This window comes from Ornithodoros turicata, chromosome 1 (assembly GCF_037126465.1).
Source record: "Ornithodoros turicata isolate Travis chromosome 1, ASM3712646v1, whole genome shotgun sequence".
Classification (NCBI taxonomy): domain Eukaryota; kingdom Metazoa; phylum Arthropoda; class Arachnida; order Ixodida; family Argasidae; genus Ornithodoros; species Ornithodoros turicata.
Window position 1 is genome coordinate 228,547,374 of NC_088201.1, and position 18,338 is coordinate 228,565,711.

Below are 18,338 nucleotides of genomic sequence, written 5' to 3' on the forward strand. Positions count from 1 at the left end.
GCTTTAAATTCATTGGGTCCGATTCTCCTGTGGCATCTATTCTAAAGTTTTCAGTAGTCACTGTTATGTTCATCTGCTTTTCGAAAGCATGATAAGAGTTTCCCGAATTTGTCTCTGAAGCTGAAACTTCTCGGACGCCAGCAACATATCCTTACCTTGCACGTTCTCTTCGTCGCTGCACATCATTCTTTAAGGCTTACTAACGATTTAGCCGAGGTGAACGTTACTCATTTACGCATTTTATGGTTCCGACCACTAAGACTAGCGTTATCCAGATGTCTTTTCCACTTCCCCGTTAGTCGTACGCAGTTCCGGCGTAATACTTTGCCACCCACGTTTCGGCCGTCAACGACCAGCGGGTCCACGTCATCATTTCATTTGTGCCTGACACCCGATACGCAGGACGTAGCGTCGCTTCTCTTTGCTGACTTAAAGGGACTATGAAATTTCCCGAACCCCCATACTTTTTATCGATGGAAACTGTTCTTCCCGCAGAGAAACTAATATGCCACAAATTTTTCCGGACGAAATCGCTCCACTCTGCGAGGAGCGCGCGCTGGAAATGTCTCTTCCGCGTTCCTCCTCTCCCGCGCATATTTCCCTGCCGATGGTGTAACTGTACGGACCGCACTTCGGTTCCCCGTTACGTCACCGGTGTTGCACAATGGCAAGTAATGCCGCGAGCTCGCGCTGTGGCTGCCGCCACTGCCGAAATCTCCCGATCGCGCGAAAGCTGCCGTCATGGAGATTTCCACTCCCGATGAACGCATACGCGGGATCCTACGGCGCATGCTCCTGGCGGGATTCCTCGGCTCGGCAACACGTCACGATGACGTGTTGCTGAGCCGGCCGTGGTCGCGTCAAGTTACCCGTTGTGTCTCCGCTCGGCAGCTCGCCACGGCGTGGCGCTAGCTGTCCTCCCTTCGCCGCTCCGTTTAAATTCGCTCCCGAGAAATCCGCTCGCGCGACGAAAGTGAAATTTCGGTTCTAGACTCAGAAAAATGTATTCTTTCGAACGAAACGAAGAAAAAAATCGTTTCATAGTCCCTTTAACGTCACGATTCATACTGCGCGTGTCCCGAGCGTACATATATTGTGGAATTATAAATGGGCGCATCCGAAGAACGTCGATTCTTACTAAAGGGCAGACATCGCGAAGATCGGCTCCCGCTGTCAGCCACTCAGCCACTCTAAGGTCAGCCCTCGTTCTGAGACTGTAACAAAAAGAAGAAAGAAAGAAAGAAAGAAAAACAAACGAACACAACACAGCCCTCATGGTCTGTCCTCGGAAATCCAGACGGCAAATGGAGTTGAACCAGCTACCTCCTCGCTCTATTGGCAAATAAATAAAAAGAAAATTAAAGGATTACACTATGCGGCTGGCGGCTTGCCGACGACATACCAAGCAGCCTCATCCAACGAATGGGGCACAACATACTCGCTTCACGTGCTCTCCTCAAAAACATGTAAGGGAGTGTGTGAGGAGAGCGAGTGCGCGTTTCATTCGTTGAATTTTTTTCGTTGAAATTCGTTAAATGAGGAAATGTACTGCTGGCGTAGCATAGTGGTTAGCGTACCCGAAGGGTAACCGCGAGTTGCGTGCGTGCATTGCTGAAGTTCTACGGCCTTTTCACCGAACCGGGGCAAAGTTTCGACAAGCCAATCACACGTTGGAGCTAATACAGGAACAGTGTAGTGGCCTCGCCACCAATGCATCCACCACGAAGTATGCTGGAACAATGCTTATACCCTCTCCTACTTTACGTCACCATGTTCTAATTGGCTGTATCTCCACCTCCGATCACTTCCTGGCCCTGCGCTATGGCGCGGTGAAAGCTCTGAGTAGTAGGGAAGCAAAGATGCAATGCTTGCACAGCCCTCACCACAAATTTTACATAGCGAGCAATAATTACTCTACAGTGTGTTACTCCAAGGTCCCCCTTGCCAAGTGGGGCGGTATAATAACTTTTCATTTTCGTAACGATACTTGGGACATCGGCCATGTTCTGAGCAAGAAGACCCTCATTTGCAAACTTTACTTTGAAGTTGGAAATTTACGAATACGGACCATCGGCGAAAATATTCCAGAAAAAGTCTTCCTCCGAGACTAATTTCTTCCGGTAATTATTTGGTATTGGTTTAGAAGATGGCGGCGCGGATAATAACGGTGCCGTCAGGTTGGCCTGCCATTAGCCCGTAGCAGGCCGTCGTAACCGGCGTAAATCAACGCAGTTTTTTCAAATCCTTTATTTTTATACCGTGTCTGCGCCGCGAAGCAACCGTGCCTATGATCGGCGTACAGATGTGAACAGATGGAGAGAGGACAGCAGGAAGGAGTGGGGGACAGGAAGGATTAGTATGCGTTCGCCTCACGGCAATGTATCCTGTCTGAACAAAGCAAGTCATACAGTCATAAGTTTGGCTAGGGCTGTAACCAGCGGAAACTAAAACGCAAGATCGCGAAACAGAAGTCCTAAAGCAGTCACCACCACGAGAGGTGGTTACCTCCTTCTATGCAACTAAAGGATATCAACTTCGGCACTTCTATAGTTCCCGGAATTTCGGGAACGAAAACTGCAGACATACCCGGGTTCGGATTTCCAACAGCAGCTCCCCAGAGCGCGCAGAATATAACGAGGCAGCTGTTCATTTTCTGGAAGGCTGTTTTCGTGTTCCGCTCGATAGCTTCACGCTCAATACCCAGACATGGCGTACCCTGACATAATATAACGCTTCAGTAACAATAGAGCACAACAGATTTCAGCAAACACCAGATATGCCACGGGTTAACACGTTTCAGTTTCTTTCAGGCAATGCAACAATGGTGTAAAGTTCAGGCTAATTTGTACGATATAACTGTAAGAACTTTTCTTTGAACTTTAAAGCGCAAATCAATGTTTAATTAACGAGCATATTGAAATGAAAGGCTTCATACTCACAATATGACCCTGTCTGCGTTGCACCGTTTTCTTCCACGAATGGAACAATGCTTGGCATTAACACGTACTCTGTGTGTTCTGGTGCTTCAACAACGACGCTGTAACACGTGTATCTCGAGTTACTGGCTGCAAAATTACGCCTTCGAGTTCGCGTGTATACTTTTGTTGCAGCCTAACAACTATTTCGGACACTATTTTGCGAACCGGTCCGTGCTGCAGTTTCGGAGGACAGAACAGCGTCGCCACATCTACCGATTTCTGTGGAGATCTACAGATTCTAGGCAACAGCTACATCGCTCCTTCAGGTCATTAACATATGTGGCATTCAAGCCACTCCAACGGTCCCTTCTTCGTACTCCCGGAACGTCGGCAGAATCGTGGGTGCTCACAAGCATTATCCTGAGGACGAGATACACGCTTGCCTCGCCGCTGCTGGCGTTACCGCTGTCCACCGTCAGTACGTGGCTCGCCGTTTTGACGATGGCACAACGACGAAAATTGACACAGGCAGGGTCATCCTGACTTTCTCCACAGAAGTGATACCGACATACCGATCCTGATACCGTCGACATTGGATTTTACACGCATAAAGTTACCGAACACTTCGAAGTAACGCCATGCTTTCCTTGTCAGCGTTTTGGACATGTGTCTAAACACTGTCGGGGCCCCATTCCCTGCAGAACGTGCTCTGGTCCGCACGCCCACGCTGACTGTACTACAGGACGCGAATCGAAATGCGCCAAATGTACTGGCGCTCACTCAGCCGCTTACTCCGGCTGCCCACGCCGCCGCACAGTGCAACAAACAGTCAAAACCACTACCTTATCTGGCACTCCTAGTGTTCTGCCATCGGCGCTTCCAAACCACGAACTCATAAACAGCGAACCGCCTTCCCCTCGTTCTCACCAGCAGGTCAAATCAGGCAGCCTCAGTAGGGCTGCTACCACGTCATCACCTACTAGGGCCCGCGTCTCCTCTTCTCCTCCCTACAAAGCCAAAGCCACGTTCATTGAAGACTCGTTCCACCACTGGCGCCGATACGAAACCTTCGTATGCACTAGCTCTCAACACTCCCAAGGCGAAGCAGCCGGATAAGCCAGCCATATTCACGCTACTCAAACCTCCCCCATCACAGACGTGCGAAGAGGATGCCGACCCGACTCTCCTGCACATCATCCCCTCCCTGTTCGCTGCTCTGCCCGCTATCGTGAAGGCGCTGCCAAACTCTGCAAACATCCCCGAAGTACAGAAGGTCCTGGCTTTCGAGACAGTTATACTGGGCCTTCTCCCATGAGCCATCCGTGATCAATAAACACCTAGTGTTTGCCCTCATCCCCCTACTATTTATCGTATCACTACCAAGTTTTAATTCTCAACCTAGAATGAGCGGTACAGCCTAGTCACCTCTCCTCCTTCAATGGAACCCCCGATGCCTGGGCAAAAAGCTCCATGATATTCGTGCTGAAATTTCCAAACGCAACTTTGATGCTTTACTTATCTTTGAAAGTCTCGTAGATGCAAGGTTCCGTCTGTCCCCCTACGTTGCTTATCACTCCACCACTCACCAGCCCGGCGTGCGTCCACGCGCCTCAATCTTCGTGCACAGTAATATCAGTCACTCACATATCCACCTCTCCCACCTGTGCTCCTCTCCCGTCGAATTTGTTGCCTGCAAGCTTCAAGTTTCTCACAAACAAGTCACTATGATATCTTTCTACCGCTACGGAAACCGCTTCATTTCAGCCAGCACATTCTCAAATCTTCTTCAGCTTCTTCGTTGGTCCCATCATCATAGGCGGAGATCTTAACGCTAAACACAGTCTCTAGGGCAATGACAATTGTCACAATAGCAACAGTTTTGCTCACTGGCTAAACTCCACCAAGCTTGTACGGCTTGAGACAAAAGTTTACGGAACACGGCAGATGCGTATTTCTTCATCGGAGAGGTCCCGTGCTAGATATCGGGAGGTGGTCGAATAAGAAACGGATGACCGGGCTGTGCTATCAATTTCTCAGTATGTGTGTCCACTCTTGGTTGCTGCTAGGGTATCACTCCAAGGGAAAAAAGCGACACCCCAGTGTTCCGTAAACTTTTGTCCTAAGTTGTACTACTTAATGATGGCATCCGCACTTTCTTCAGAGCTCCCAGTTACAGAAGCGCCATCAACGCAACCATCGTCTCCCCTGACATTTCTGTCCTACGGAAGGCTAATCTGGACCCCTGCTCCTCTGATCATTTTCCATCTTCATCTCGCCTACTCCATCATCCATAATCACCAGACGTACATACTCCATCAGTAACTGGGACACAGTCTGAAAGGCCACCAACTCTGCCTGTAACTCCTTCAACATCATTGAAACAATCCTTCAGGGTGCTGCATGTTCAAACAAATCTGTCACCGTCTCTTCCACCCAACCACATCCGGACCTAAAATTCCTCTCCATAAGTGCTTCTCGCAGAAGAGCTCCGAGACCAGTGCAACGGACAGACACCTCAGATGACTGTACTTCCTATGTGTATTCATTTGGAATAGCAAGCCGACCTCCGTCTGGCTGAACTTTCCTTTCTTTTTTTCTGAATAAACATATCACGCTCCTGTATCTCCAATAAAAAAGAAAATTCTGCTGCCTTCCGAAGACATGCCCGCCGACTCCGGCGCACTCTGTGGCATAATTTCACTACTTCCCTCTCTGCTCATTCATCATCCTCTTCTGTCTGGAACAGCGTCTGATCACTCCAGAGTTCTCCAGCGTCCAAGCGACCAGTGGCTTGCCCTAGCACTCTAACTGCACTCTATCCAGCATTGCTGACACCTTCGCCGATTATTTCTACAATCTCAGTGCCTGTTTCATGCTCTCCTTCAACTAAGGCCGTTATACACTTGTCTCTTTTGTGTTATGTTTATCGCGCTACATGTTTCCCATTGATCTCCAACAGAAGACCTTTCGGGACAAAGCTGGGCAGAACGCTAAAAGTAATCGCGAACATGGGATACAACATGGCGCGGAACATTGCGGAACGCTTTAAGCAAATCTTTTTCGACTGAATAAAACTGCCGCGCATTCACGTTTATTATTGGTCCATTGTGTTGACTCTATCACTAATCAACGTGACGTCACGGTATTCCATACTGGTGACATTTTTCTTAACATAGCTGCTAACGCGGACAATCACAGATTAGGATGAGAGATGGGGCACTGAAGAAACACGTGTTTGGGATCGTTATTTGCTGTTCGGTAATGCGACTGTTTCGTGTTTTCTTTCCATTTAGTGTTTTGTGAGTGATCCACTCAGTTGTTGCTTGGCTATGACGCGCCACAGCGCTCATACACTTTTGTGAAATTACCATCAATCAGAAAACTATTATTTGAGTTTAAAAAAGTACCTCTGAGATACTTTTTGTTGCGTATTGCTAGGAAGACGGTGCATCGTATGACACCTTCATCACGCTTCTATCCCGACCTCCTCACACCGGATTTTTTTCCTCGAAATTGTGCATTTTGTAAGCGACCCGATTTTTTATTGCGGTGTACAGCGTCTCTTGTGCGGGACTGGATCTTTATTGTGCGCGCTTAAAGTACAGTACGAGTGCTAGTTGTAAAAAAAATTTAGGAAGAAATTCCAGATTTTATAAAAATTCGCAAATTGCATACACTTTCCAAATTTCGTGTATGCCACAAGCGTCGAGCACTCCTATCCGATGGTGAAAATTGCTTAAAGTGAACTCTCCCCTATCAAATGAAACGCTTTCTAACATGCTCACTGCCTTACGTACGTCATGATATCTGCTAAAAGCGACATAGGTTTTCGAGGAGCACTGCATCTTTGAGGGGCTCTGCACCCCGTAAAGTTCAATTTCTTTTAGAAAAGCCCAACGTTTCGTTGCTTTTCAAGTCGTAACGATCCACAAAAAAATACATATAAAATGCTAGGGGGGGGAGCGGGGGTCAAGCGGCACCTCTAGATCAACAACAGCAGCTACATGGATGACGTTGCGATGAGGTTGAACCACCTGGACGACGATGAAGACGTGCCTCTCCTGGCGCGCGCCACCGCGCCTGCCAGCCAGTCCTACCGGCGCCGTCCAAGCCTGAGGCCTCGAACATCTGCAGCTGGGACGTTCCATCATCACCGGTCAGGACTCATGTAGGGGAACACCTTCTGCTCTACATTTCGTCACCTGAACGTGAACACCTTGTTCGGCATGATTCGGCCCTGTCCCATTCCAAATTTCTGCAAGACCGCATTCGGAACGATAACTGAAGGTCCGGTGCGCCGTTCTTCCGAAAAATCGCCAGGAGACGACGTCAGTTCACCGCGCCACACTCATCGCAAAGCCCGGCTGCTCAACATCACATCGCTCAGTTCGCCATGGTCGCACACTCCACGTCAAGTCGCCACACGCTTCGTGATGGCGCTCTTCGGACTTCAACCAGCGGCACCTTCCCGAGCATCATGCTCCCATACCGGTCGCGGTACGCCGCTGGCACTTGCACTGCCACAGCCGCGCTGCCATGCCAGGCCTGTCCTCCTCGCCTACCCATCAGGCTCTGATACAGGATGCTGGCAGCCCATCAAAGTGCAGTCCAGTGGCACCGGGACCAACGTTCCACCGGGGGCCCGCACGGAGGCCACTCAGTTCTACTCCTGGTCTTCCTGTGGGTAACGATGGTCCTGCCAGGCACTCTCCTTGTCGAGAACACTATGAGCTCAGCGCTCACGAACCCGTAGCGATTCCGTCGCCCCATCGTTGCACACCATTCGGCGTACCTGCCTGCATCCCGCTTAGGCCCGCCCCTGGAACCATCCCTGCCAGCCCTCGTCCGCTCCATATTCAGCACCACAAGCCAAAGACGTAAGGCACAGCCGTCCCTCGTCTACGTGCTGCCGTCATTCTTCCCGTCTTGGTATCGACGCGGACTTCAACCGCAAGAGCCGCATCGCCTCTGAGGGCGGGAGTGATGTGGCGGACCGTGGACGACGACGAAGACATGCCTCAGCTGGCGCACGCCACTGCGCTTGACGAGGCATACACATACAGAAGGGTGGGGCATACACATTCGCGCAGACAGATGACATTTGGCATGAAATTTCGCGTGGAATGCCGGAGTTCCTCTGTGGGGAACCGTGCGAGATAGCAACAATATTCAAAAATCGAAAAAAAAAATGGAGCAAACGCAAAACTCCATCATTTGTGCAACACATCGCGCTCCCTATCCTCTCTGCACACAGTGTACCCGAATAAAATTAAATAATCGTTGATTATGTGATGTCGCTGGGTGAGACGCGACCGGTTTGCCGTTGTTGGCCTCACTCATCTAGGCAGCGTTACGACTGTAGCCGGGAGAAGATGATCCGAGATGCTGAAAAGATCAAGGGTCGATAGTAAGGATGTAGGCCGGTCGCTTCTAAGATTGATCAGAAGAAACTCTGAGTCATATAGTTCTTGGCCTAGTCCAGTTTGATGGAGGAATCAGGGTATGGACAGCGATTATTTGAAATCATTAATTGATCAAATCTTCAAGATCTGGTAGAGCTCCAAATCCTCGATTTTAACCTACACGTCAGTAGACCCATGCACTGTTTATGAGTTTTCTTTCACTTTATTATTTTCATTGCAAACATTTCTCCTTATAGTGTCGGAGTGATTTCAAATGTACAGCTTCGAGTCTGGAAATGCAACTGCAAGCTTCTCAGCCCAGGACCGCATGCTAGACATCGTCATGAGGTGCGCTTAGTGGCTATAGGCACACGCCGTAGAAGCAGATTTTTCCGTCCTGAAAGATAATGTTAGTGTCACAGGTTGTTTATGTTGAAACTGTACTGACTATGTTCCAGGTTATTTACGCTGACACTGGCACGTAGCGTGGAGCGACCATAGCGATGGAGCGTTCACCTTTCCTGGTAACCGAAGTAGGGCCGCGTCTCTTCACCCCAACTAAGAAATGCTGTTGTACGTATGTTTATGTTGTTACATGTTCAACCGTATTTCATTCGAAGCCTTGAAGCCTCGTCACTCCTCTTGCTACCCGCCAACGGACCGCCGACATACTACCCCCCCCCCCCCTGCCGCCATGCTGAGCAGAGTTGACCCAGAGCTCGCTTTCCGCATGCCCGCATTCTCTCGTGAAGACGCCCCGTCAGTCCATCGAATGCGCATCGACGTGGCATTCACAGCACAGTGACGCTACCGCTTGAGACAAGTTACCTCTCCACACTGCAGCCACTGCGGTGCTGTTGAAGATGTCGAGCACATTCTTCTCCATTGTCCACACTACCAATCTTCCCGCTCCGTACTCTCCTCATCCCTCAACGAGCTAGACTCCCGCCCCCCTCTCCCTCACAAAACTGCTTGGTCCCTGGCTGCATCCAGCACACCGACGCTCTGCCCTCAAGGCCCTCGTGGTCTTCTTGGACGCCACAGGACTTGAATCTTCATTGTAACGGGATCCATTAATGGGTCCCGTTACAATGAGGATCTAAGCGGGGAATTATTTCAATGGGGTAGAGTATTACCCCCGGCGATGAAACTCCCCACCTATCATCCTGAAATAAAGTTGTTGTTGTTGTTGTTGTTGCATTTCATACAGGGACCGGAACCGGTGTTTTCTTCTCTTTTCTTTCTTTTTCTGTCCGGTTCTCGTTCGGGTTCAGTCGTATTGGTTAAGTTCGGGTTTAGACCCTTCTTTACCGAAATTGGTATATCGGTTCCCTTCGGGTACGGCTCAGGGAGAACCCCTCCCCTAAAAAAACAAAAAAGCGGCCACCGGTCGGTACATTTACAGGGAGGAACCGTTACCTTTTTCGGTCCTGGTTTACCGGTTCGTCGCCTGTAATTTTTCTACATCGAAGAGGGCTTTCCCTCATCGTACACAGTTGTAAGGGAGAAGTGTGAGATAACCGTTTCAGTTGAAAACACAAGACAAGTCATACACACATTTAATATTCATCCAATATTTTACTGTATTGTTCTGTCGTCGACTGCTGAAAACGAAGATCGAAGTGCTTTTTAGCAGGGCACGGTCAGGGGGGATATGTTTATTAAGAAAAACAAAGGAAAGGTCAGCCAGACGAGGGTCGGCTTGCTATTCCAAACAAAAAAGGAAAAGAAGGAAAGAAAATGGGACGAAAAGAAAAGGGGAAGAAAAGGAGAAAACGGGATTAAAGAATAGGGAAGAAAATGAAAAGAAGAAACGAAAAAGCAAGAGAAAAGAAGAAAAGAAAAGGGGAAGCAAAAAGGAGAAAATGGGGAGTAAAGAAAGGGGAAGAAAAATGAGAAAACTGCAAGAAAAGTAAAGAAAAATAAGGAAAGAAAAGGGAGAACAGGGGGAGTAAAGAATAGGGAAGGAAATGAAAAGAAGAAAAGAAAAAGCAAGAGAAAAGAAGAAAAGAAAAGGGGAAGCAAAAAGGAGAAAATGGGGAGTAAAGAAAGGGGAAGAAAAATGAGAAAACTGGAAGAAAAGTAAAGAAAAATAAGGAAAGAAAAGGAAGAACAAAGGGAGTAAAGAAAAGGGAAGAAAAGGACCCCTTTTGCTCCGGCAAAAAAGCTGATGTCATAAAAGACAAAATCTTCTACTTGCATCATACAAAAAAAAATTAACAAAGAAATAAACAAACAAAAAGGCACGGTCGGTAGCACAGCTCATTTCATCTCCCAACCGGTTCCCCAACCAGTAACCGCACCATTTTTTTGGGGGGTTCCGTTTCTGTTCTGTTCAGGACAAGCAAAAACATCGTTCGGGTTCTTTTCGGATCCGACAGGAAATAACGTTTACTTTCGGTTTTCTGCTCGTGTTCACTTCCGGTTGGGATCCCTTATTTTATTTAGACTGTGCTGACCGATATCGGCACTCATGTTCCCTGAAATGGGCCTCACAGTTATACTGGCGTCCTCTCCCTCTTTCAAACCCGTTACTTTTATTGCCCGTGCTAATGAGACTGACACGTTTGCGCACCCACATGGTCATGGCCACCTGGTGGTGGAAACACGAAGCTACAAAATGCTAGCAATCGGCAACGAAGTGACTAAAATAAAAAGGTCCTTCGGCAGAGACCGAGCAGTACTTACGCCTTTTTCTCCACAGGGCTTGCCATCGAAAGCCAAATTGGTATGAAATGTAATTTGCTTCTGGTTATCCGAAATACTGCAGCAGTCGAAGATGCACGGTTTCTTTCTTGAGTGTGTTACATTTTTTAGCTCGGGACTCTCGTATACCCGTCGTGTTGCTTCTCGCTATAACGAAACATGTATTAGGAAATAAAATATTTTGTGTGTCCGGTTTTTTTTTACAGTTTAACTATGCAGAATGACACCACATGGCAAACAAACACACTCCATGTTTTTGTATCTTTCTGAAATCTTATCTCCAAAGAGGCAGAGATTCTAAAAATTGGGTCTCGCACTATTGAACTATCACGTCTTACGAATGACACTGTTGAACGCATTCTTTCGCAGAGAGGCTGATAAGAGTACATCATTGTAAACTGAAAAACACCCTTATGGGTGTAAATGGCTTGTCCTATAACTCACACCACTTTTTACACCGTTTGGTCTGTAACACCCTTTTTAGAGGGTGGATTCCGTGTGAAACACCCTTTGCAAGGGTGCTTTTTCTTGAAAATGCCTTTTTTTGCACCTTTTATACAGCGTTTTAGGGGGGTTTATACATACCCTCCTAACAGGGTGTTTAAACGGTGCAAATGAAGGCATTATCAAGAAAAAGCACCCTTTCAAAGGGTGTTATACGTCTTTACGTTTTTACGTTCTTTACGTACGTCTTCTACGTTTTGCGACTACGTACCACGCGTATTCACACGAGCGACATTCCCCCAGAAGCGGAAGATGCGAAGAGCGTCATAGCTTTCTGCTGTCACGTGATCGCGAGCGCTCAATGTAGTGCCTTCACGTACACTGCTAACCGTGAGGAATATCCTGCTGCACAGCCACAAGATATTCCTTAGGAGACGACAGGAAAAACGCGCTGACGGTGTCGTCTGCTAAGTGTCGTCTGCCACTGCTAACCATGGAGAATATCCAGCGACACAGCCACAAGATATTCCTTAGCAGACGACAGGAAAAACGCGCTGACGGTGTCGCCTGCTAAGTGTCGTCTGCTAAGTGTCGTCTGCCACTGCTAACCATGGAGAATATCCAGCGACAAAGCCACAAGATATTCCTTAGCAGACGACAGGAAAAACGGGCTGACGGTGTCGCCTGCTAAGTGTCGTCTGCTAAGTGTCGTCTGCCACTGCTAACCATGGAGAATATCCAGCGACACAGCCACAAGATATTTCTTAGCAGACGACAGGAAAACGCGCTGACGGTGGCGTCTGCTAAGTGTCGTCTGCTAAATTCGCAATACGCCACTCCCAGTATTCCGCACCGTGTGAATGCTCAACACGAGACGCGACGGAACTTGGGCTCTGTAAGCAGTGTTTTCGCGTTTTCTTCCACTAGAATATTCCGTGAGGATGGCACTCGTGTGGCTAAACGGATCTACGAGGGAATCCCTCATGCTCTCACGTCGTCCGTCGAGAAACAGCTGCCCATATTTTTATTGTGGCTCCCCCTCTCGGTGTCGCTCATTATACTTTTCAAGTCCGTATAGCGTAAGAATATCGAGGAAAGATACTTGTTTTTTTTTTCGAGTCTCTTAGCTGATAATACAGCCATCACTGAAGAAACCCCGGTGTAAAGCTCCGACGTAAGAGGGACGGAAACCTGCGCCACTCCCATTAGTTTTCTCAAAACACGTGATTACTTCCACTGTCTTCTCAGTGGTAGAGAGGCCTGATGTGACGTCACCGTGCTGATGAGTTTCAGTAGTCGCCTTCGATGCCTTCATTGCACGCCCTGCGCTAATTCTTCAAGTACACGATCACACCACTGGAAGTCATCGTCTGTCGTATCTTATGACGTATTATTGGAAAGAAATAGAATGAGGCTCTGAACGTACAGCGTTTCTTTCGTCTATATTAATATGACACATCATTATTCCATAAGTGTATATCTGTGTAATGGACTCAGAGTTGTACGTAACGCATTAATAGTAATTGCGTTACTAGTAATCAATTACTTTTCAGTAATTATTTATCGTAATTTAATTTTCTGAGCAAGTAATTTTCCCAGTAACATGATTACAATTTTCGGTAATCGATTACTGAGTAATCGATAAATAATATTATTACTAAATAATATTATTATTTATCGATTTTTATTAATAATATTAATAAAAATCGATAAATAAATTACTGAGTAATCGATTACTTTTTAAACCTTTTGTCACCAATGGCAACCCTTTTCGGCAAACCAAATCTGTTCTTCTGCTCCATCACGAGTTCGACTGAAGCAATGACGCAGAGGTCACTGTGACGGCCGTCTTTAGTCCACACGTGTTCCATACACACCACAGTAATGTGATAGTCCCTTACAACCGCGACCTACTGAGCAACAGTAAAATAGGTGACTGTATTGATAAACTGTGCAGGCTGAACATGACAGTAGTAACAAAACGAAGCGGATGTTTCGACGCGGATGTTTCGATGTTGCTTTAAATGTGTATGTAAATCTGTGATAAGCGCGCGTATGTGTTTTGTATGTTGGTTTCAAATGTATTTGTTAATTTCACTTATCATGTGTGTTGGTGTCTTATAATATAATTTGCAAGAAGAGCTGCATGGTTGCATTCATTGCAGGCTTGCTGGCAATTTAAAAGTAACGGGAAAAGTAACGCGTTACATTTTTAATCGGTAACTCATTACATTTTTTGGTGGAGTAATTTGTGACGGTAAAAAATTACTTTCCGCGCAGTAGTAACAGTAACTGTAATCAACTACTCTTTTTCGAGCAACGTGTACAACTCTGGTAATGGTTAACTCACACTGCAGAGGCCCCTGTTTCGTGGTTCCTTCAGCAAATCTCCAACTTTCTTGCAGTACTCGTCTTCGTTTGCAATCTTGCCTGGCAGGACGTTGTAGAAGTTCGATGAGACTGAGCTGTTGTACTTTTTGCGGAAACATTCTCTTGCCTGGCTACTATTCTTTCGTTTCAGCTGTCTTCAGTTTCCGGAAAAATCGACACGAATTTTTAGCGTTCAAAACACAAAGTTTAAATATAATAAAAACGGTAACTGTGCTGAATATTAGATGTCACTAAAGAGGTTAGCTACCTGGAGGACTCGAACCAATATCTTCTGGATTACCGGTCCAGGGCTACCTCAGAAGTCGCCAGGGGGAGGTGTGTTAGCTTAGCTCAATGGTAGAGCCCTGGAGAGGTAATCCAGAAGATGCGGGTTCGAGTCCTACAGCTGGCTAAGCTCTTCAGTGACTTCCTTCTTTCGTCTTTAATTTCTTAGGCTTTGAGGCTTTGTACGTATTTGAACTTTCTATATGTGTTCCAGCCTCAGAACGTCTATTGTCTCAAGTAATTCTGCATTGTAAGTGTGGACGGGTTCTGAATTCATCGTTGTGTTGCGAGCATTACATAAACAGATTCGTGCGGGGCCAAGCTGTCCGACTGAACGAAAGTGGCATTTGCCTTAGAGTTTAGAGCCTTTCGTGACCCAAGTTCGCAGTACCGACTACCTTTCCACGAAATGGTGTAATGTCACGTGAGTATCCCAGTCACGTATAGCATCTCTTTACCTATAACCTAAATATTTCACCAAAGCCGTGAACAGAGACAGAAACTCTACCTAAATGATACGATACGGAGGTTTTAAGGTGTTGCGAAGATTTACTCAATATATTCTTCGAGGGGGGGGGATATGTTTATTAAGAAAGAAGAAAAGAAAGGTCAGCCAGGTGGGGGGGGAAGCTCGGATTGCTATTCCAAAAAAAGGAAAAAGAAGAGAAGAAGGAAAGAAAATGTGAAGAAAAAGGAAAGAGGGATAAAAGGAAAGAAAAATAAGAGAATAATGAGAAGAAAAAAGGACAAAAGGGAAGTAGAAAGGGAAGAAAAGGAAAAAGAAAGGGAAAGAAAAAGAAAAGAGGAAAATAAAAGGAAAAGCAAAGGAGATAAGGAAAGGAAAGAAAGAACACAAAACGAAAACTGAAAAGTCACACACATTATTCGAGGTATGCCCCCATTTGTACGACTAAAGAAGTGATATGACCACGAAGGTGAGTTTCGAACCCCAGCTGAGGGCATGATATCGATCACGTGAGAAAACAGTTTGAGAGCTCGTAGTTGCCACCTAAGGAATGACGATGAAGCAATACCAGTGCACTTTAAGAATAAAAAAGAGTAAAACGCGGAGCCAATTGGAGCTTCTACTCCCCTAGTCTGCAATTACTCCCTATTTTAGTCCCCTAACCGAACATTTAGTCCCGACATTTATTTCCCAGGAATGCAAATTGTCACTGAACTTTGCGCATGGTCTCCTGAATGGAACAGTCTACGTAAATATGTGCCCTTGGTCAATTTGAACGGCATAAGGCTGTATATAACTCAGCAAACATAGCAGTTTCCCAGCCACACAGAGTAAGAAGCAGTCAGCGCATCTTTCTTCGCAAATTATGCCCTATGTATGGCGCAAGATTTTATATCATTCGATATATCACGGTTGACGGTTTGCTTCAATGTACTTTCATGCATGCACAAGAGTTATGTACTTGGGTCTCTTACAACAGCTCGTGAAATGCAGTCTCGACTCTGTGACATTCATTTACTCCAGTGCATTTACTCCCGAAAGGCACTATTTTTTGTGGCAACGTATTTATTCCCCAAAAGGAGTAAAAGTACTCCTTTTTTATCTTAGACTGAGGGTAGTGTGCGAAGGCTACATGATTTACGCCTGTGTGACGTTTTCTTTTCTGCAACACCAAGCTGACCAAGGCCGTACATTACATGTCGACCTCCACTCATAGCTACTGTTGTCATAAACACGATAACTACAGCTATCGTCAAAAGTGTAAGTGCTATAATGTGGAATCTATTAAGTTATAGCGTTACTGTGAAACAGTATATTCCTCAGTACAAAGGAGATGCGCAACACTCACCTGAGAAATGTTCTAATGCTGTTCATAGTGCAGTTTGTGGGAAAGAATGGGTGACTCCGACCTCCCAGTCTCGAAAAATTTGGTGTGCACGATGCTGGTGCGCCCAGCCTGAGAGTAAACAAACAAACAAACAAACAAACATGATAACATTAATTTAAATTCGGCTTTACATCGTAAATGCTAAAAAGTGAGGGAGTGGAGAAAAACTCAACATTGGTAGTTTTTTTAAACGTTTACGTACGCTACCACTTTCGAGTCATCCAGATTGTCAGCGTCATTGTCATCGTCAGCTGACATGCCCATCGTCAATGTGTGTTAGTGGCGCCACCGTAGTATTTAACGGCGGTGCGCCACGTCGTAATCGTCAGTCGTCATTCATGGAACGTCCTACGACGACCTATTCGGCACCTTACCATCCTAAATTATTATGCATGCCTGTAAATACGTCTCATCATCATTAAACGTTTGTATTTGTTGCTACTCCGACTGCCGCATCCTTATTACAAGAGTTTGGCGGATGAAGATGTTCTTGGAGTGAGCCACGGCCCGGTCACCTTCCTTCCACATCTGGCGACCCAGGACAATCCTTTTCTTCATTCCCGCCTCACAAGATATGGTTTCCTCGATTCGGTTGTAAAGGTAGCACCGAAAAGGTGCATAATGTAAAAACCCCGAGACTAGGGAACACGAAGGGACAGACATAACACGAAGTCCCTTCGTGTTCGCTAGTCTCGGGGTTTTTACATTGTGCATCATCTTCGCCAGCTCGCTTGCTTCCTAGCTATTTTTTCACCGAAAAGGTGTGCGCCATGGGACCAATGCATTACACCAAAGTAACAAAGTCTACTGTGCAAGGTACTGGAAACGGCAACTCCCCCCACCCCCACCCGCCCCTTTTTATGTTAAACGCCTGGGTCACATCACACTGGTTCGTCCCCAGTTGGAGTTCGCTTAGGTCCAGCTCTCACTTGGCGACTCCTGACGCGACGTCGTGAACGGGCGGCGGAAGTTGAGGCTCATTTACGGCCGCCATGTCAAGGCGCGCGCTTTTTTCATCTTCCCATCACAGTGGCCTTTCTGCGTCACCTTATTGATCGCCAAGGTCATCATTCTCGTCATCTCTCGCCGGCGTCGTGGAAGAGGTCGGCATGGCATTCTTTTTTTTTTTTTTTTTGGCTCGACGTCTCTCCTGTCCCAATGAAGGAAATGCGCGTCTATATCCGGCGCCAGCTCACGACGTCGCGTCTGAGGTCGCCATGTTTCCCTTTCCTGCATGACCACGATGAACATTTCGGTGACGGGCCGAATGCAGGGCCCGCTCTCGCGCACACAGCCGAAGCACACAGAAGGATGCTTCAAGTGCTTCGACGGAAAGCACGGCAAAAATGCGCTTCAAGTAAATTAGAAAGTATTATTCGGGAGAATTACGCGAAGTAAAATACCAGCGGCATGTCCCAAAGCTTGGAGGAAGGAAACTAAGGAGGGAGTGTGACGTCATTTTGCACGATTCCGGAAGTTTGGGTGAGGAGAAGGAACTGGGACATACAATTCTCCTCTCCCAGCTCTCTAGCATCTCGCCGGGTGCCACAAAACGCCATCCACGCCGGCAGCTGCCCCAGTTTGTTTGTCCCAGTTGTAGCGAAGTCTCACCGCAGATTGGCTGCCTCCAGTCACCTGATCGATATGACGTCCTCATGATGCGTCACTTCCACTACACTTTTGTGATTCGGAAAGAAACGGTCGTGCTCCCTCCTTAGTTTTCCTTCCTCCAAGTCCCAAAGGGTTAAGTCGTCCCGCTTGTCGGTGTTAGCCAGTTTCGTAGCTGAAGACCAGGGAGGTGGTGAGTTCGGGTCTTACCACCGGCTGCGCTGTATGAGGTTTTCCTTGGGTTTTCAGAGATTCACCGGACGAATGTCGACACAGTTTCCCCTGAAGTCGACCAGAGACGCATGCTAACCCCCCATCCCCTTCCAGCTGTCCCCTCCCCATGTCTCCACATCTGTACGTCACTCACAGCCGCAGTAGCTTCACGGCGGTGAGAGTACCCCCAAAGTGCCTTTAAATACCGGTTAAGTACCGAAGACTTGAAATACTGCCAATCGCTTCATCTTGCCATTGACTTAACGTGCAGGAACACAACCGTATTCATCAGCACAGAGCTTCAACGTGGACGGTAGGTTGCAAACGACAATGAGGCTGTTTACTCACAGGCGTGCGAGCTGGAACATAGCGTTCGGCAAGGCGTAAAAAATATTCGCGATGTCGTTGACGAGAACCACCTTCTTTTCGTCGTTACATATTCCGCCCTCCCACGTGATACCTGAAAATAGACAGAAGCGTGTTATTCTCTCGCTCCAAAAGCAATATCACTGTAAGACAGCGGAAAAGGGAAAGAAAAA

At 47.0% G+C, this 18,338-nt stretch overlaps 2 protein-coding genes across 3 annotated transcripts in view; both read right to left on the reverse strand.

The window, feature by feature from the left end:
* Positions 1–18,338, reverse strand: part of LOC135379070 (uncharacterized) — a 70,431-nt gene that overhangs the window by 21,826 nt on the left and 30,267 nt on the right. The window lies entirely within an intron of this gene.
* Positions 8,520–18,255, reverse strand: LOC135377124 (uncharacterized). Its single transcript, XM_064609432.1, has 5 exons — positions 18,148–18,255; positions 15,940–16,047; positions 13,821–13,995; positions 11,009–11,173; positions 8,520–8,717 (listed from the first exon to the last, which is right to left on the reverse strand). Exons 1-5 carry the CDS (start codon positions 18,165–18,167, stop codon positions 8,682–8,684), a joined length of 504 nt encoding a protein of 167 aa, XP_064465502.1. The 5' UTR covers positions 18,168–18,255; the 3' UTR covers positions 8,520–8,681.